The sequence below is a fragment of the Alligator mississippiensis genome, chromosome 4 (assembly GCF_030867095.1).
Source record: "Alligator mississippiensis isolate rAllMis1 chromosome 4, rAllMis1, whole genome shotgun sequence".
Lineage (NCBI taxonomy): Eukaryota > Metazoa > Chordata > Crocodylia > Alligatoridae > Alligator > Alligator mississippiensis.
In genome coordinates, this window is record NC_081827.1 from 48,545,060 (window position 1) to 48,566,219 (window position 21,160).

The window sequence follows — 21,160 nt, forward strand, 5'->3', positions numbered from 1 at the left end:
CCCAGGTCCTGGTTTGGTACTGTGGAGACTGTGGCTTCCAGTGACAGCCAGCTGGGGGAGTGCTTGTGATATGAGTGATGCCTTGTGGTGGTGTCCCTCAGGACCAGGCAAGAGAGCTGCAGAAGGAAGTGGCAAGGCTCTGAAGCATCCTTTGCCATGAGGATGTCATCAATTCAGTTCCTGAGGAGACTTCTAGGACTGCAAAGGAAGGACTGCCAGAGGCAGTGTTAGAGAAAGAAGAGGGCATGGACTCCCAGGAAGGTGGACGCTGAAAGCTTATGACCTTTGTCCCCAAGCATAAATCTTCATCTCCACCTGCAGTAATTTTCCTGGAATACAGATATGGAGCCCTTCCCATTGGTGGAGCCCAGGCTGGGCATCCCCAAGGTTGGGAGCATCGAGAGCACTGCCACTAAGAGGAAACAATGGGTGGGTGGTTGGAGGGTTCCTTCTGTGGCAGGCGGAGGCATCCATCTGCCAGCCTGACCTGTTGTCTCAAGAGGTCTTCTTGCCTGGATCCCACATCCAAGATGTTGCAGAAGGATTACTGAAACTCACTCAGCCCTCTGACTACTATCCCATGCTGCTCATCCATGTGGGCACCAATAATACTGCCAGAGGTGACCCTGAGCAGATCAAAAGTGATTATAGTGCTCTGGGTGCAAGGGTGAAGGGGACAAGGGCTCATGTGGTGTCCTCTTCGATCCTTCCAGTCAAGGGGAAGGGCCCAGGCAGAAGCAGATGCATCCTGCAAATCAGTGCATGGCTGTATAGATGGTGTCACCAGCAGGGATTTGGCTGCTTTGACCACAGGATGTTGTTCCAAGAAGGACTGCTAGGAAGAGATAGATGCAGCTGACAGAGGGAAGAGCATCTTTATAGACAAGCTCACTAACTTGGTGAGGAGGAAATGCAAAACCTGCCAATACATCTCCACCACCCCCACTATTACTACACCCCACAACAGAGCCATCAGCATCCCAGGATCTTACAGCTGCACCTCCAGAAATGTAATATACCTCATCCAATGCACCAAATGCCCTGATGGAGGATATGTAGGAGAGACCAGACAACAACTGCGCACCAGAATGAACGCACACCGGAAATCCATCAAAGGCAGAAACACTCAATTACCGGTGGGGGCACATTTCTCACAGGAGGGCCACTCTCTCTCCAATCTCTCAGTCCTGATCCTCAAGGGAAACTTACACAACACTTCCCAGAGACGAGCCTATGAGCTCCATTTCATCAAACTGATGGATACTAGAGATCATGGACTAAACATAGACATTGGATTTTTGATACATTACAATCTGCCTGGCAACTGACTCCCCAGCCCAGCCCCTGGCTTCTTTACTTGTCATTCCATCCAGGAAGAGCACGCAGCAACTGCTGCAGCTTCCTTAGCCTGACGAAGGGTTTTTGAACCCGAAAGCTTGCTTAATAACTATTCTCCAACCATTTGGGTTGGTCTAATAAAAGATATCAAATTCACCCAAGGAACCTTGTCTGCCTATGTCCTTAGACCAACACGGCTACAACCTAAACCCCTGCAACTGAAGTACTCAATGCCTTTTTTACCTCAGTCTTCACAGGCAAGGTCAGCTCCCAGACTACTGCACCTGGCACCACAATTTGGGAAAAAGGTGAGCAGCTAACAAGTGCACAGTGAAAGAGCAGGTTAGGGACTATTTAGAAAAGATGGACATGTACAAATCCATAGGGCTGGACTTGCACCCAAGGGTGCTGAGGGAGTTGGCTGATGTGATTGCAGCCACTGGCCATTTCTCTCTGAAAACTCGTGGTGATTGGGAGAGGTCCCAGATGACTAGAAAAGGGCAAATATAGTCCCTATCTTTCAGAAAGGGAAGAAGAAAAATCTGGGGAACTACAGACTGGTCAGCTTCATCTCAGTCTCTGGAAAAATCATGGAGCAGGTCCTAAAAGAATCCATTTCTAGGCACTTGGAGGAGAAGGTGATTAGGAACAGTCGGCATAGATTCACCAGGAGCAAGCCATGCCTGGCCAACGTGATTGCCTTCTATGATTAGATGACTGGCTTCGTAGATGCAGGGAAAGCAGTGGACATGGTATACCTTGATTTTAGCAAGACTTTTGATATGGTCTCCCACAATATTCTCGCCAGCAAGCTAAGGAAATATAGGTTGGATGAATTGGTGTGTAAGGTGGATAGAAAACTGGCTGGATTGACAGGCTCAGAGGGTAGCAGTCAATGGCTTGATGTCTGGTTGGTAGCTGATATGAAGCAAAGTGCCACAGGGTTTGGTCCTGGGATTGATAGATATTTAACAGAACCAATGACCTGGAAGATGGTATAGCATGCACCCTCAGCAAGTTTGCAGGTGACAACAAGTTGGGGGGAGTAGCAGATAGACTGGAGGGTAGGGCTAGGATTCAGAGAAGCCTCGACAAATTGGAGGTTTAGACCAAAAGAAATCTCATGAGGGTTGATAAGGACAAGTCCTGCATATTAGATAAAGCAATCCAATGCCCTGGTACAGACTGGGGACTAACTGGCTAAGCAGCAGCTCTGCAGAAAAGGACTTGGGGGCTACAGTGGACAACAAGCTGAATATGAACCAACAGTGTGCCTTGTTGCCAAGAAGAGCTCACAATATACATACATTAGTTGGAGCATTGCCAGCAGATCAAGGGAAGTGATTCTTCCCCTCTATTCAGCACTGGAGGTCAAATCTGGAGTCCCAAATCCAATTTTGGGCCCCCTACTAGAGAAAGGATGTCAATAAATTAAAAGGAGTCCAGCGGAGGGCCACAAAAAATGGTTAAGGTACTTGACTACTGAGGAGAGGTTGAGAGAACTGTGATATTTTAGTCTAGAGAAGAGAAGACTGAGGGGGGATTTAACAGCAACCTTCAACTACCTGAAATGGGGTTCAAAAGAGGATGGAGCTACTGTTCTCAGTGGTGGCAGATGACAGAACAAGGAGCAGTGTTCTCGAGTTGCATCAAGGGAAGTTTAGGTTAAATATTAGGAAAAACTTTCTCATTAGGATGGTAGTAAAGCACTGGAACAGGTTGCCCAGAGATGTTGTGGAATCCCCATCTTTTGAGGTTTTTCAGACCAAGTTAGAGCCTTGGCTGGGATGATATAGTTGGGAATGGTTCTACTTTGAGCAGGGGATTGGACTAGATGACTTGCTGAGTACCCTTTCAACCCTAATTTTCTATGATTCTATACACCTCCTATTAAGTCATCTAAATATTTTTTCATTGTATTGTCCCTTTTGTGTTTCCTTTTATAGGTGTGCAGAATTATTAATTATGTACCAGGCTGATGTTAATCATGCTGCTGAAAGAGGACAGACACCTCTCTACCTGACCTGTAGAAATGGAAATAATGAATGTATCAAACTCTTGCTGGAAGCTGGAGCAGATCGAAGTGTGAAAACCATTGTAAGTTTAAAAGACTATATTAAGCTACAGTATGACTATAGAGCTGAATAACTACAAAATTAAGATGTTTGACATGGAATTCTTAAGTCATCTTTAGTATACAGTATATTTAAGACTTTTGAAATGACTTTCCCATATTGCTTCCTGCCACTGTTTTCTTCTTCTTTAGGCTGCATATTTTCCCTAAAGCAGTCACTTAACTTTACATTAAGCCTTACAAATCTTAAATTTACTGTGCAGCTTCTTGCCTACCATGTTCTTGCATAGAACTATAGAGACAGAGATGAACCCATCCGCTTAACATGCTTTCTGTTGCAGTGTAATACCTCCAGTGCAAGGCTTTTGGATGTTTTATCTGATAGCAGATCATTGTTGTCCTTGCAGAAAGCATGTTTTTGAGAAAGACAGTAAGAGAAATTCTTACAGATAGACAATTAACACAAAAGAAAAAAGAGGCTAAAATGAAAATGTGTGCCAATATGAGATGGACAGTTTTTAAATGAAAAGATGGGCATCCCCATGTTTAGATGCACCTGACTATTGCTTAAAAATGTGAATGTTAATATATGTAGGATTTGGGCTGTTCAGAAATACTAATATGTAGGTAGGTTTGAATATATTGCAACCTTTAAAATACTTTCTGTTTCCTGATTATTTTTATGGTGAGTATTTTTGTAGAAAGTCAACTTAATTGGTTTTGAAATCAGAGGAAGCAGTAATGGAAAAAAACACTGGGCAGCAAGTTGACTTATGGCAGCATGTAGCAGTGCCTGTTATTAATTGTATCTCTGATTCACATTCATGAAATGGAGATAATCCAAAAAAATTGATCCCCCAATATCACTACTGAAAACCTTGCCCACTCCCTTCAGAGTGCTCCCCATTTCCTCAGCATTGCTTTTGTGCTGCCATTGGAAAAATGTATAGCATGTGTTCCCACCTCTGTGGGAACTGCTTCCCTATTTAGTGTCCCAAGTAATTAAGTCTGTGAACCCAGCCCTTTCAGGTAAACTGTCATTGTTAAAAGAGCCCTGAAGCACTCTTTGTTGTAAGGGGTGTATGAAAATAGCTGTTGTGTTCTGTTCTTGGGGGGATCATGAAAGGGTGGAAGGTTCCTTGTGTTGTGTTCTTTGTGCCACGTAGTCAAGCCCCATTATGAAGGGGTGGTGATAATTGAGCAAATAATAATTTAAAAGTGACATTTTGAGAGCAAAAACTGCAAGACCTTAAATCGTAAACTTTTTCTAATTATTTTTTTTTCAATCTATTTCAAGGTGTTTCTCCCTTAAAAATGATTTCTCTGTGGCTGTCTATTTTAAAGAGGTGATGTTTTAGCCTTATTTTGCTGATAGTGACTACATTATAAAAGAGAAAATTATAGAAAAGTTGAATCAAATGAGCATAAGGCTGAGTCATTTTCATTCAATGTTAAGGATAAATAGCAACAGGTTGGTAGCTAGAGGCTTTGATTTCAAAAGGAAAGTCTGAAAAATTAGGGGAGGTAGATACTAAAGTCAATTGGACTTAGGGAAAGCGAGGTTAAAAAAAAACAAACGGTCTTGTCAGTCTAACTGGATGTCTTCAAAACATCCTCAGATAGATAGCAATAGCATATGTAGGGGTGGGTGAGAAGGGGACACCAGCCCCTGGCGCTGATTTGGTAAGGGTGCCAAAATAATCCCCTTCCCCGTGGAGTCTGCACCCCAGCAGCAAGAGCAGTCTCACAGCATTGTTCTGGCAGCAGTCTGTGCTGCTGCTGCTGCTGTCCAGAGTGAGTACAGCATGTGGCAGCAGCCAAAGCTGGGCACTGTTTTTTATAAGACTTCTGTGCCATTGCTGTACTCCTGTTCCCTACAGTGTTTGCCCAAATTGCAAACCTGGCTTGTTACACCAAAAATAGACACAGACAGACAGATGGAACAAATGGGTAAGATAGGGTATAAGCAGAGAGCCTACAAAAATAGAAAAAAGGATTGATCACAGTAAAGTATATCTTGGTGGCGAAAAGGTGTAAAGATAGTGAGAATTGCCGGTGGTCAAGCTGAGGTAGACCTTCTAAGACAACTTAAACAAATAGCAAAAGTTTATTTACCCATAACAATAAAAATAATAATAAAAAACCCCAGAACCATGACTCTGTTGTTGAAGGAAAAGAGATTGAATGAGGCCTTAAGACTAAATAAATAATGTGGTTTTCAAAGTAATGATGGTACTAAACATAGGAGCAAAGGTAGGATGGGTAACTAGAATGAGAGAATAGAAATAATAAAAAAGGAAGCAGAAACAAAACTTGGAGCGTTTAATGGATTCTAATCTAGGAGATTTAATAATTTCCACCATAAAATACTGAAAGAATTGCCACATGAAATGGTAAATTTTATAGCAAAGATTTTAAATTGTTAAATTGAGAGGAGTGATACTGTGTAACTGAAGAATAACAAATGTAACACCTTTTTTTAAAAAAGAGAAAAAATGGTTGGACTATTCCTTATAATAAACCCTTAGCTTAGGCTTCATAGTATGCAATGTTTAAAATAAATTTGAAAGAAAATGTTAATTAAAATATGGAGGATGAGATGGACAATAGGATGAAATGCAGTCTTGATTTACAAAAGTTACATTACATCCAAGTAACACAATATCTATGTTTGATAAGAGAACTTTCCCTAAACAAAGAAAATGTATAAAGCATTTGACACAGTGCCACAAAGGACATCATTAGTTAAAATGGGAATTTATACAATAATTGTAAGGTGGGCAAGGAACTGGCTAGCAGGAATCTAACAATGGGTTGCATTGAAAAGTGAGCTATCAGGCCAAAGGCGGTTCCTGGTAAAGTTCTTAAGGAACAGTGTTGGGACCCCTGTTTAATGCTTTTCAGTAATAATCTTGGCACAAAAAGACTGCAAGAGGAGAGTGCAATTTGTACACTTAGTAATGACAAGAAGTTTCTAGGCATGCACAGAAGTCAGTGTTATACAGAAAGCCTTGGATGACCACAAGAATTGGGGTGTAATTTCAATGTAAAGTAAAATCCTTCTTATCCAGCATTCTACAAACCAGAATACTCTATTAACCGGAATTTCTGTCTAGCCGGCCGTACACGGGGGAGGCGGGGAAAGCTCTCATGCGACAGCCGCTGCTGCCTCCCACCACCCTGCGCTGCCACCACTCCACTTGCAGCCACCATCACCCCCTTGCTCCACGTGTGGCTGCTGCCACCTCCTACCCCTCCGCTTCATCTTATCTGCCTCAGATAACTGGAATTTTTACATAACTGGCATCCGGCATTCCCCCTCATGCCAGATAACAGGGATTTTACTGTACCAGGTCCTGTCAGTAACAGGATCTTTTGCTATAAACTTGGAGTTTATCAATTGGAAATGACTGAGGAGGTGAAAGATCTGGGTGTATTGGTCACTTACAAGATGATTGAGCCACTGATGAGATGCTCTAAGGCATCAATCAACCTGTGGGTCGCAACCCAAAAGTGAATCACAAGAATACTTAAAAGGGTTTTGAATAGTCATAGAAAAACACGGTAAAGTGTGGGTTTCCTCTTGCAGGCTGGCAGCCTTCTAGCCTGCAAGGAGCTGGCAGTGGGAGGCAGAGGGGTGCGCACACATGCACACACAGTTGGCCAGCATACACCCAGGAATGGTGGTGGGAGGAGCCCTGATAGCTGGATGCAGGTCACTCTACGGGGAGCGGGGGTTGGAGGGCCAGAGCTCGGGGGTTGTCTGGGGGGCTGTGGGGTGCTTGTCAGTGCTGGAGGAAGGTGTCCGGGTGCTGGGGCTGTGGCAAGGCAGGGGGGGAGGCACCTGCCCCTCCAGCAGGGGAAGAAGGTGAGGGGCCCTTCAGGGGTGGCAAGGAGCTGTGTGGCCTGGCTGGTGCCACCAGAGCTGGTGCTCATGCTCCCAGGGGCCAGGTGTCCAGGAGATGCTCTCCGGGGTGGAGGGCTGTGGCCAGGCCCCCTGGCGCAGTGCAGGAGCCCCAGCCCAGGGCAGGGACTGCCACAGGCCTCCCCTCCTCCTCCCTCCAGCCTGTGCCAGGGCAGGACTCTCTCTGCTGCTCCCTGCACAAGCTGGAGCTGCCATAGGTATCGTACTCTGACTCGGACTAAATGTGAACAGCTGGGAACCCCCTCCAGTGGGGGTTGTGAGTTGGGAATGAGAGGCACTATCAGGGCTGGGAGGGGCTGTGGCTTGGGAGGAAGGGCCACTGGCAGGGCCAGAGAGCTGTGGCTTGGGAGTGAGGGGCACCAGCAGAGCTGGAGGACTGCAAGTCAGGAATGAGGGGCATCAGCAGGGCTGGGGGCTGCAAGTCAGAAGTGAGGGCCACTGGCAATTTGCATTGTGCAAATTGCACAATGATAAGTGTCACTTGGAAGTAATGGAAGGCCACATGTTGATATTTCTGTTAATGTTTTCCTGTTGATGTTGATTTCTGTCTTTAAAATTAAGTCTGTTCATCTGGTTTAACTTGTAGTGTGTTATAAGTATTTTGGGGCCAAAAGACTTATGTGTTTTCTACTTTAACTATTTACTGGGTCAGGACTGGCCATCAATGTTTACAAATGGGTCCTGGTACAAAAATGATTGAGATCCACTGCTGTATGGAAGGCAAACACACTCCTACAATGTTTCTGATGAAGTATTTCCAGGAGAGTGAGAGGGGGAAATATTAGTACCATTGTACAATGCACTGGGAAAACGTTATTTGGAATATTACGTGCAATTCTAGTTGTCCATGTTCAAGACAAAATAATTTCAACTGCAATATGTGCAGATGGGTGGTACTAGGATAATCAGGGGATTTGAGAGCCTGTTTTAAGAGAGAAGATGCAAATGGTTAGGCTTATTTTGCCTAACAAAATAAAAGGAGATAGATACAGTTTCTTTCAATATATCCAAGGGAAGTACCAAGAAAAAAGAGGAAGTTCTTAAACTGAATCAGAAACAAATGGATATGAATAAATTTAGGCTGGAAATTAGAAGATGTTTAGTAATTAAATAGGGAAGTTCTGGAATAGCCTTGTAATGGGAATATTTGGGCAAAATGCCTAACTAGTTTTGAGAAGTAATTTAACAGGGTCATGAAAGGAATAATATGAAATTATTGCTGTTATAGCAGTGAATTGGATTCCTTCCACATGCCTTCCAAAACCATTTTCCTAATCAAGTAAAATGTGAATACCAAGTATTCCTAGAATTAGAAATGTGTTTCTTCAGAAGAAATTGCTGTATGACCTGGGTGAAAATTTAATCGGGTGTGAACCCAATAGAATAATCCTGAGTTTTATTGAAGTATGTGTTTTGCTTTGGTTTTTTGGTTTCCTGCTAAACAAAGGAGACTGGAAAACTGACTGTGCTAATATACTATTTGTCACCTGCAATGGTTAGGAAGGTTGTCTAGCTATCACAAAGATCTAAATTAAATTAGAAGAAAACATTGGAGAGCAAAATTCAGACTATTGTCTATTTGCCTTGTTTGCCTTTTAAAAAAAGAAGAATTAAAAACTGAAACTGCTTCCTAAAGTAGCTGCACTAGCTTTCTTATACCTGTGCAGACAGAAGCCAATTTTTGTACATGGAAAAAAGTGATTATATAAAATAAAATAAGTAAATAACAAGATCAAAAATATGACGAAGGCCCAGTAACAGATTGGAGTTTATCATAATTTACTGCAAATTTACATCATAATGCAAAATATTTTTGCAGAGATTTTCTTCGCTTCTGTTTACTCTCCACTGGGTTATGTTCTTAATAAATCATTATGCCCCATATGATATAATTAAGCAAATATATTTTCCCAAGAAGGGATCACCTACCTTTCCTCTTTATTATCAAGTATCTCTCACAATTATGCACTGAACCCAGCATATGGACTGTCTTTCTCAAAGCTGGACATTTTTTGTAGCTAATCCTGGTGCATTTAAAAGATTTATAGTGAGCAGGTTCAATAAAAGCAAATACTAATACAAATTCTGTAACCACTTTCCTGTGCGTGTGATACAACTGTGGTTTTTATTTTTGTCTGTTCAGGATGGGTGGACACCAATTCATGCAGCTGTAGATTCTGGTAATGTTGACAGTCTCAAGCTCCTTATGTACTATGGAGAGCCAGAGAATGGAAACTTTATGAATGATGCAGAGCCTGATTCAGACTACTTCGACTTGGAGTGCAATCAAGACAACTACAGCAGTAAAGCAAAGCCTGTTGTTTCTGCAGATCTCATCAACCATGCTGACAAAGACGGCTGGACTGCTGCCCATATTGCAGCATCAAAAGGCTTTAAGGTCTGTCTTTAAGTGTAACTTGGTAAAGATTAAATTACTGTTCCATTTATTGTGCATATACTTAATACAGCCATAATGAGTTGCTGATGTGTCTAAATGTATATATTCATAGTTAAAAAAAAAATCTGTATTTTGCAAATACAGTCTCTGGTCTCTGTGGAAAATTATAACACAGAAATCCATGCAATAACAATTGATTTAGTTTTTGTTCTTTGGGCAGGCTTTTCAGGAGGAAATGAGCTGGTTAGCTGGAAAAACTGTGATTGCCGGCGAAAATCCACTCTGACCTATTGCACCGTCTGACTCTTGTAATCAAGGCAATTTCTTGACACAGAACTACTGCAACATTTGGCATCAAAAGCTTCCTTTAACTAACTTTGAATGGGTAGGGGATTTGGCATTTCTTTAAATGGAAAGTAAGAGTTGTCATTCAAATCTGAATCTATTTTCTAGAGCAGTGCTTTTCAACCTTTTTAGATTCAAGACACCCCTCAGTAGACTCAAGCTACTTCTCATAAAATGCCAACTCTTAGCTTTCACTCATTTTTGACTATGAAGAAATAATAGACCAATTCTTCTGTTGCAGAAAACTCAGGCCCCTGACAGATGTTGCACTTAAGATGTGATTAACTAATTGTATCTTAAGTAGTACCCTAACCATATGATTTTAGGCAGTTAATGGCACAATAAATGGAAAATAATTCACAAAATTATGCCACAAAATATGTGGCATCATGCTTTAAACTGAATGTGTGGCAGGGTCCCCACCCTGCAGCCTGATGCCAGCTGCATGGAGGAGCTCTGAGACCAGCCCCGGTACAATCCCAGGGTTCAAACCCACAATCAGCTGGTTGTTGGTCCCAGGCTCAGGACCTAGTCAGAGCCTTGAACTTGCTCTGGTGCAGCCCCAGGGCTGAGACGGACAGAGTTTCCAACCAGCCCTGATGTGGTCCTAAACTAAGACAGTCAGATAATTGTTGGTCCCAGCCCGTGGATCACACCAGTTTACCAGGTACTTGGTCCAGGATAATGATCCTGCGTTCCTCCTGCACTGAAGAGCAGTAATGGTGTGATTGGGATCTCTTCCCCAGTCCCAAAGTTGCACATCCTGCAATGCATGTGTGGCACAGCAGGAGGCCTGATTGTTGCGATCAGGAGACAAATCCCATCACAACATGAAGTGAACATATGCCAGGATCCACAGAAGGAACACAACAGGTCAGAGTGTTTTAGATGCTATGGATTCTTTCTTGAAATGTCTTCGCTTATCTTGTGAATCATGTACAGGTCAGGTGTACATGCAGTTCCTGAATTGCATGGCACCCTTAAAAGGATACCATGGCACCCCCAGGTGCTATAGCATCCTGGTTGAGAATCACAGTACTAGAGAGAGAATGGAGCAGACAGGTTATTGCTGAAAGTGCTGGGAGGAAATGTTGGGGGAAATATTTACACAGTACTGTTCAAGATTTTAAAAGTGACTAGAGGTCTGCCCAGCATAGGGGAGCAGGGGGAAGGGAAACTCCCATCGGGGGGGCTTTCTTCTTCCTGTAGCTCAAGCCAGGCTGGAATCACCCCAGCTCTGCTCCTTCTCCAGCTCTTTGCTTCCGAAAGGGGCATGGGGAACACACTCCTTCTTTCAGCCTGCCACACACCACCAGGGGGACTTTTGTCTCCCTGCAGCTCAATCCCAGCCTGACTCCAAGCTGCAGGGAGTCGAAAAGCCCTCCAGTGGGTGCTTTCTCCTCGTGCCAGGCAGACCCCAGCTGGGGTGGGGGGGGAGTGAGTGCTGGGCTGGGGAGGGGTTTATTCCCCCCTGCCCACCTTTCTCTGAGGCAGACAGCTATGGAAGTGGTAGATCTGTAGCAATCCCAGCCCAGGTTGAGCTGTGGGGGGAAGGAGGTGAAAAGCACCTTGGTGGGTGCTTTTCTACCATCCCCACCCAGCTCCATACTGGATAAAACTTGGCTGGGGTTGTGTGTTTTCCATCCTGCCTCTTGGAGGTGGATGACTGAGGAGGGGGTGGAGCTGAGCTAATCCCAGCCTTGCTTGGAGTTGCGGGGGGGAGGCAAAAAACTCCCCAGTGGGGGCTTCCCACCTTTTTTGCCTATCCCCCCACCACCACCACCACCACCATAGACCCTGGCTGGGGAAACGAGTGCCAGGCAGGAACAGGAAGAGGTGCATTCCCCCACTCTAGGAGGCAGAGGCTGGGAAGAAAGTGGGGCTGGCCAATCCCAGCCCAGCTTGATGGGCTACAAGTGGGCAAACAATAAGCCCTCACCATAGCAGCTCTTCTTCCCTTTGCTGTAACAGCCTAGGGCTAAGGCAGCCTAGGGGTCTGCTCCTCTGACTCCTTCCAGGCCCAGAAAGAAAGCAGACTGGGGAGCAGAGGCTTTAGTGCCTCAGCTCTGTGACAGCTGGGGGCAGGGCCAACCCTGCTCTGCTAGAGCAGACAGTATGGTGCTGGGATGCTGGGGGACTGAAAGTTAACTTGTGTCAGGAAGGGATGTGGAACAGAATTTCCTTAAATCAGTTTAACCTAAATCAATTAAGTCTTGTACTACAGCCAACAAGGTTCATCTTAAATTGGTTCTGGCCATTTTGAAAGTGGTTTGCACTGAACTTCTATTCTGTTACAGGCTTAAACCAGGTTGCAATCACTTAATCTGGTGTATATGTAACTTCTGTCCCTAGCCTTAGTGTCAAGGTTCTAGCCACAAAATCTCCTACATTGTTAAATTTAGGCTTCTATACATGGTGGAGATATTCAGGCCTGAGCACGTAGGGGCTTTTGTACACATGGAAGCGCTGCAGCACTGGGCACTTTGAAAAGTGTGCAGTTGTGTAAGTGGCAAAATACATATCAGCACGCAGAAAATGGCGGTGGTGTGCTTTTGAATTAAAGTACCTCCGAGGTTTTCATGCTTTAGTTCAATAGTGCACCACTGCTATTTTCTTCACACTGATGCACATTTCACCACTTATACAACTTCACACAGCGCAGCACAGTACACATCAGCTCGTGTGCAGAGCAAACTTGATTAATTGGCAGATCTCCAGCGTGTCGCAGGACAAAAAGGTACATGTATAAATGCCTTAGGTGCCTAGCTTGTACCAAAGCTGAAGTTTAATCCACAGTAGAACCTACACTATACCTGCATTGCCAGAGAAGCCTAATCTGGTAGTCCTGCTCAGGCTATGGTACATACATGCTATCAGCACTGAGCCCAGGGCACACTACACAGTTGGATTCAGTAAAACGACCCATTGAAATGTTTCAGATAAAATGGTTGAATTCTAGTTTTGTGCCTCTTACTTTTTCTGCAAGTTGGAGAAGTAACTATATAAACATGTGTGTGAAATATATGTTTGATACACTATTCTAATGATGTGATTATAGCACTGAGGGTTTTTCTGCATGCAGTTTGCTTGCACATGAATGTTTTTGTATCCAGCTTGTAAATCTGTTTGTTTTTTTTACAATATAAAGTCATTTTACTATAAATATTTCACTTGGTTTCTCAATAGTTTCTCAATTTACAAACTTTAAAGGGGACTTGATGTCTATTGTTGGCAGTATTTCATTAGGGAAATAGCTGAATGCACTTATTCTGAAGATATTGCAAATTGGGATTTCATAGCAGTGCTGCTGTTCTTCAGGAACATCGGATTTGTCTGTTAAGAAAACAAATGTGTCTGATGATTTTAGAATAATCTTGGTTGACTTATTTATAACATTCACGTATCAAGCAGGATGGAAACTTGTACTTTCACTAATACTTTGTGTATTGCTGAGTGAACATTGGTTTCATAGATCTGAGTAACTTTGATATTAGTGATTCCTAGGTCTCAAATTGCCATTTTAATATAATGCAATAATAATCATCATCATAGAATACTCTGCAGGGAAGCAGAGTACCAGACAAAAGTGTGCAAGTTGATAAATCTGGCTAGATTTTTAGAAGTTGCTGAGTACTGCCAACTAGAAGCCATGCTCTTCTTGACTTGCTGCGCACAGGGAAGAATTGATGGGAAATGTAGTACCCGGGCTTAGTTGGCTAACATTACATCTCCTGTAACCTAGTTGCGTTCCCCTCCTCACCACCATCCTTCTATTGTTAGTCCCTCGCTCGGGCTATCTGCATTTCCCTACCGGCTTTGTCATCTTTTTTGGATTCACAATCCTAAACATCTACTAATAAAAGTTGATCTGTGGATGGCAACTTGGCCAGCAGTGACCACAAGATGATGGACTTCAGAATCGTGAGGAAAGGAAGGACCCTCACTAGGAGAGTAGTAAAAGACTGGAACAGGTTACCCAGAGAGGTGATAGAATCTCTGTCCTTGGAGGTTTTTAAGACCCAGCTAGACAAAGCTTTGGCTCGGATGATCTAGCTGGGGAGGGTCCTGCTTTGAGCAGCGGGTTGAACTAGATGACCTCCTGAGGTCCCTTCCAACCCTTATTTTCTAATTCTCTGATTCTGTGTATCCTGAAATCTAGAATCCTGGCTGGAAGCACACTGTTTGGAAAATTTCGGTGTGAAAATTCAAGTCTATGATAAAATACGTTGCAATCTTTACTATAGGCCTACAAGAAATAGTTTGCTTTCTCATACCTACTAGTTCCATTCTCTGCATATTTAAAAATGCACATCCAGGAATTAAAATCAGAAATCTAACAACTGATTAGACATCTATCTCTTTCAGCCATTAAATAGATATACAAGTAATACAGCTCTTTTCTTTCCAGAATTGCCTAGAAATCTTGTGTAGCCATGGTGGACTAGAGAGTGAAAGGAAAGATAAGTGTAATCGAACACTGCATGATGTTGCTACTGATGACTGTAAACATCTCCTAGAGAATTTGAGTAAGTAAGAATTTGCGAACATCACTATATCAAAATATTTACTACCCAGGGCCCTGCCAAACTAAAGAAACATTAATGTACTGTTACCTCTCATCTTAACCTGGTCATGTTTTTTCCTCCAAAAAGCCTTTTTTTTTTTAAGTGTGCAGGCAAACTACTCCAATTTGTTTATAATAAATGTCAAAAACTATCTTATTGTGAACTATTAGATAATTTCTATTCTGTTTTTTAGTAATTCTATAAAATCTTATTCCCTTGAAAAATGTGTTGCACAAGCCTAGAAACAAACGTAATGCTTTGGAATTTGTACATTTAGTATTAAATATTTTTTTCCCATTGGCAGTTTTACATGTTAGTTCTTTCATTCTTTACCTCCTTTCTTCAGATTCTTGGTACAAAATCCCTTTTTTCCACAGCCTATGAATAACTTTTCCTACATCCAGATCATCTTTGGAACAATATTATTCTTTTACATAAAGTTTAAACAAAATATCAGAGACTACCTTTTTATAGTCTCCCAACTTCAAGGTCTTCTATAACAGTGGTTCTCAACCTTTTTTGTACCAGGACCCATTTGTAAATATGGATGACCAGTCCCAACCCACTGTCCCCCAGCTCCCCAGCATGTGGGGCAAGGAGTATGCATATGAGGTGTGGGGGGGGGGGGGGGGGGGGGCGGGGGCTAAGCAGCCCCTTGCAGGCTGGAATTCTACCAGCCTGCAAAGGAAATGCCACGGTTTCCCACGTTTTTCTCCTTTAAAGGAGAATCCATTTTTAAAGTTTATTTATGATCCTTCCGTATGTTCTTGCGAGCCTTGGGTTGAGAAGCTGTTCTATAAGACCCCTGTTGTCATCTTGCTACCTTTCAACTCTTAATAAATTATACCTAACTGCTTCCCAGCTGGGTCTGGTAACTATACAGAATTGGCTGGTCCTGGGCCCTTTGATTGTACAATAAATACTCTTACTAAGGCACAGTACCTCCATTGTATTCTATAGACCTGTTCACTTGTTTTCTGCCTTTGACTTATGGGTAATAGGTAATCCATAGGCCCATAGATAATCCAGCTCCCCTTCAAATTTACTAAGTATTGATGAATTAATCTTTTTTCTCCTTCACCATTTCCTGGTGTTCTTTTGCTAATTATGATATACACTGATGAGCTGGCCTGCAGCTTTTAGGTTCTTGTGCTTTTTTTCCCACTGGATAACTTCATGCTTCCATGTAAACAGCATTCTGTCTTAAATTATTGAGCTTTTGCTCCCTGATCCTCATCTCTGTCTGGGTTTTTCCAACAAGAACTTTCCTATCAGAGCCCATAAACTGCTAGTTTGCACCAAAGCCTCTGTTCTCATCAGCCCTTGCCCCACATCTACATAGGTCTTTTGATCTCCCCATCATTCCTGAATCATGTCAGAACCCTCTTACCTCATTTTAAATGCCTGGAACTCATCAGAAGGCCATGCCTTTAATACATGTTCCACTTTTGAAGCATGTGTTTGAATAGTCTTTTCCCTGATGTGGTCTGACAGATTTAAACCAAAACATCTCTGAACTTGCTGGAGTTACACTGGTTTATACCAGCTGAAGATCTGGCCCTTCACTGTTTAAAAATAATGTGACAAGCTCTGCTATAGTGAAAGTTTCCAAGACAAGCTTGTATCTTTTTTGCAACCACACTTCAGCATTTCAGAGTTATTTTATGAAATACTGCTTTTGTGGTAAATATGAAAGAGAGCAGGCTTTCAATCTTAGAGATCTTTAATGAGCCTCACAGTATGAACAGATCTTAGTCTGCTACTGCTATAGAATTAAGCCCCGCTTATAAGACTACAGCAAGACAAAGAATCTGCTATGCTATGTATGTAAACTTCCTTCCCTTGTTTTACTTTTACTCACCGTAAAAAGTAGGGAAAAATCTATTAACTTTGCACACTTAACTTTTATTATCAAACAGATTTTTCTTCTATTCCTCTCTCCAAGAATAGAACCATTTCTCATCAAAAATATCACTAGCTTCCCCTTCCACTTTACTTCTTTAGCTAATATGTATTTTTCTGCAATGAAAGTATGTGCAGCCGCAAACAAGAAGATCCTTCACATTGGAAAATGAAACATTTAAGAAACCACCGCTCATTTGATTACATTTATAAGAATTTGTTCTGGAAATAGGAGATAAAAGATTAAGTCTTGTTTGAGTAGTATAGGAGTATTTTTACAACTCATAAAATAAATGGAATGATACTGAATGGGTGTGTCTACATGTGCACTTTATGTGGGAGCAGTTTACTCATGAGTGCAGGGAAGCAGGAGCAGATTTGCTGCTAATGGCAGCAGACTGCTTCCACTTCCTGAGGCCCTGCAATAGGTCCCTGCTGCCACCAGGGGGAGCTCTAGGCTCCAGAGAGCACCAGGCCAGGAGACCTGGCTGGGGCTGGGACATTGAAAGCCCTGGCTGGGGCTTGACATTGCTGCCAGGGGATGACTGCTCTAGAGATGGAGACAGTGTCCCTCTGCACCAGCAGCAGGGAGCTCCTGGTCCTGGCTTTCCAGTCAGGGGCAGAGGACTTCGAAAGAGCTGTAAGGGAGGGGCAGGTCCCAGTTCCCTGCCCTGATCCACCAGTGGGGCACATAGAAGCTAGCTCAATGCTAGCTGACTCACCAGCAGATTGGGGTAGGGGGCTGGGACCTTCCCAACCCCTGCAACCCTTTCCAGGCCCTGTGCCTTGATCAAATAAGGGCACAGGGCTGAGACCTGCCTCTGACCATGACAGTTCCCAGCCCCCACCTGCAATCGCAGGACAGGGGCTAGAGACCCTGTTCAGCTCTGTGATTCCCAGCCTGTTCCCCACCCAGTTCTGTGATCATGAAGCTGGGCAAGGAACCGGCCTCCACAAGCAAGGAGCTACCAGCGCTGGCCCTGTGGTCACGGAGCCAGCGCTGGGAGATGAGGATCTCCCAGCCCCCACTTCTGGATCACAATCTTGGATCAGGGGGCTTGGAGCTCCCTGCTGCCAGGGCAGGAGGTCATAGTCCATGCTGAGGCTCCAGTGCCAGAGCCTGGCCCAGCTGCAGGCAGCTCATCGGGGCAGGGAGCAATCTCCCACCCACTGATGACTGGCTGACCACGAGCAGATGCTCCCTGTCAGACATCTACACTAGTGGTACTGCACAGTAAGTAATCGCAAATAAATTTGCTACTTGCATTTGCAGGTAGAAAATTTACTCGTGATTAGCAAGGTTTACTACATGGTAAGCGTGTGCACATAAACTATGCTACTGCTGCACAGTAAAGCATCTCTGGTAGACGCACCCAAAATGTCATATATTGTATTTCCCTGAATCCAAGATGACCTTGAATTTAAAATGGATCTTTCCCCAATTATTAGATTCATTACATTTGAAAATTTATACATTTGTTATAATTTTCTGTATATAGAATTTAATTATTGGAAGGGCCTCTTAACTTCATCTGCCTCACCATTGCACTAAAGAAAACAGTGGCAGGCAGTGGGGGAGACAGGTCATGAGGGGTTCAGGCAACTTGACCCCTCTCCCTTGCCCCCTACTGTCTCCACCTCCTCCCCCACAGCCTCTGCCCTTCCACGCACCCCTGCCAGCCCACTTCTTACCTTTGTTCCAGCTCTAGCAGGCACCATCCCTTCTCCTGCCGGGACACAGAGAATATGCTTGCTCTGGCCCCAGCCAGACTTGGTAGCAGCTGCACCCTCACCTCTGGGTTTTAACGAGAGCTGCTGTTAAGCTGGACTTGAGTCATGCTCTGCGCCCCACGCTGGAGCAGGGACAATGTCTACCAGAGCAAAGGTAATTAGCTGGGGATGAAGGGAGCAGAGACTGAACAGGGGATAGCTGGGAGGGTGCAGCTGCCTGTGCCCCCAGCATCCTGTACTCAAATACAAAATGAAGGGCTTTTTCACCAAGTTAAATGGAGGAAAAAATTCTTGTCTTGGATTCGAGTAAATACAGTAATAATGTATAGTTTAGTCTTGGTTTTGTCACTCGATTGTTTTGTGGTAGTGGACAGTGCTCTGCCGTTGTATTCCCTCTCAAATAGTAGTGCTTGTAATACTACTGTTCTGTGTAGGGCAGAGGCAGAAATGCCAATTATCATCAATCTTATCTGTAAATAATTTGTTTATTGAATTTGCAGATCCTGCCATCTTCAGTTCTCTAATTGTTTTTAACAGATGCTCTTAATATACCTTTAAGGATTTCAGTCAATGATGTTAAACCAGCCTACTGTGGTACAGGGGATTTTGACATGGAAAATACAATATGTGCTTTAAATATCCGCAAACAAACATCATGGGATGATTTTTCAAAAGCAGTGAGTCAGGCAGTGACAAACCATTTCCAAGCAATCGCATCTGATGGATGGAGGAGCCTAGAAGACCTGACATTTAATAATGCTACAGAATCAAACATTGGCCTCAATGCAAGCAGTATATTATCCGTCAAACTAGGTATTGTTCCTATTACTGTCTAGAGAACCAAGATTTTTGGTTTTTGCTTTTGTGCATTGCATGACATGTTTAATTCCTCAGCTATGTATATCCTAGAGTACATGGGGCAGCTTCTGGGCTTAATCAGTCTTATCATAGCTGTATTTTTACCCACTGAACTTGTAATGTAACGATGCCTTTATTCCCTTAGAGAAGAATAGGATAAAAATATTTGATGAGGTTTCTTGATACGCTGCGATACTTTAAAACACCACCTGCTTGAACGTATCCTTTAGTGGTGGTTATACACATGGTATATTACAGGGACAGGCAGTTATTTAGGGTGGAGGGCTACTTAATGAGTTTTGGTGAATTGTAAAGGGACACATGGGTAGCCCTGCCCCTTGACAGTTGCCCTGCCCCCTTGTCCTCATCTGGGGACCAGAAGTCCCACCCTCTAACTCCCAACCTTTGCCACCAGAAGTCTCTCCTCTTGCCCCCTGGAAATACTCCTTTTGGGAGGGGGGGGCTGCCATCTTAGAACCAGAAAAAAAAAATTCATACACTGAAAGTACTATAACATATTTTAATTTTATTACAAAAAATATTTTTGTCATGATTTATGTTTGTGTTGTATACCTAGGGGTGATTGCATAATGTCTCAAGAATGTCTTTGTGTTGTATATCGTGTTGGGTATGGTGGGGTGTGGGTGCACTTGTTGGAATGTGTGTGCATATATGGTGGGTGTGGGGGATGTGTGTGGTAGGATGTGGGAGGGTGTGGGGGCAGTTGTGAGGGGAAGGTATAGGGTATTTTGGGGGGTTGTGGGGGAAGGGTGTGGGTTTGTGAGGGACGGAGGGTAGGGGGGTGTGGGGACACCCCCCCACTCTCCCCATGGCAGCAGCAGCAGGAGAGCGCTCAGGGCGCAAGGGCCTGATGCAGCACGGCTCCAGCCAGCGTTGCACATCGCAGTGAGGGATGCATCCTCCTATATCATTCCCTGTATCACCAGCATGCCCTGCCTCTCACATGTAGCCCCTGCTCTCGCACAACACAGGAGAGAAGCCCCATGTGCTGAAGCCAGCTGCCTTTCCGGCTGGGGCTGCACAGCACCGGAGAGAAGTGCCAGGCAGTGGAACTCACTCCCTTCCCAGCTCCCCAGGGGAAGGTGCCTGGGGCTTCCCTCCCCCGCAGCTCAGCCCCCACTGAGAAGGCAGCTGGCTCCAGCAACTGAGGCTTCTCTCCTGTGTTGCACAGCCCCAGCAGGGAAGGCACCTGGCTCCAGCACATGGGGCTTCCCTCCTATGCTGTGCGAGTGCAGTGGCTATTCCTAAGTAGGAGGAAGTACCAGCAATACAGGCAGCCCAGCGGAGGGTGCACTCCTTGCTGCGATGTGCAGCGCTGGCCGGAGCCACACCTTGCCTGCTGCTGCTGCCACAGCCTGCTGGGGCTGCACAACATGGGGGGAGTAAGGAGGGAGTGTAAAGGATGGTTCCCACACTCCCCACCCTCACTCACACCCAAATGCTGCCCACCCCAGCTCCACACTGCCTCCACTCCCTGGCGCACAGACTCCACGCTGCCACCAGCCCCATGTTCCTGCCCTGCTGCTTCCCTACCTGCTGCCTGGAGCCAGCAGACAGGGGAAGCAGAGCAGGCCCCTTGGGCTGTGGCAGCAGCCCCACGCGGAAGCTACAAACCAGCTAATCGGTCCCTTCTGCCCACAAGGGTGGGAGCGAGGCAGTTGGGTACTGTAACGGGGAGCTTCCCAGGGCCAATTTTGCCTTTGACCTGCCCACCCATTTATGGGCCAACTGCCCACCTTCTTGCCTGCCATGCCTTGATGATAATTAATTAATAGTTGTTAATTAAGCGTGAGGCTGCCCATTTCTTGCCCCGATGTCAGGGGCACTATCTGTGGCTCCCTTCCTCCCCTACACTGCAGCCCAAGCCTCGCAGATAGTATTTATAAATTCCTCTCTATGTTGGGGTTTCAGCCACTGTGGGCTTACCCCTTCTCTCTCTAGCTAGACCTGTCAGTCAGAAACCCACTAATCAGGGCTTGACTCCAAGGCTCTAGCTCTCAAAG

General features: G+C 44.4%; 1 protein-coding gene across 2 annotated transcripts in view; it reads left to right on the forward strand.

Moving 5' to 3' along the window:
- Positions 1–21,160, forward strand: part of CTTNBP2 (cortactin binding protein 2) — a 174,059-nt gene that overhangs the window by 120,271 nt on the left and 32,628 nt on the right. For both annotated transcript variants that reach the window (XM_014601007.3, XM_059725945.1), the window contains 4 exons: positions 3,285–3,435; positions 9,481–9,735; positions 14,489–14,606; positions 18,816–19,091. In XM_014601007.3, coding sequence (XP_014456493.2) covers positions 3,285–3,435; positions 9,481–9,735; positions 14,489–14,606; positions 18,816–19,091 — 800 coding nt within the window. The remainder of the gene's footprint in view (positions 1–3,284; positions 3,436–9,480; positions 9,736–14,488; positions 14,607–18,815; positions 19,092–21,160) is intronic.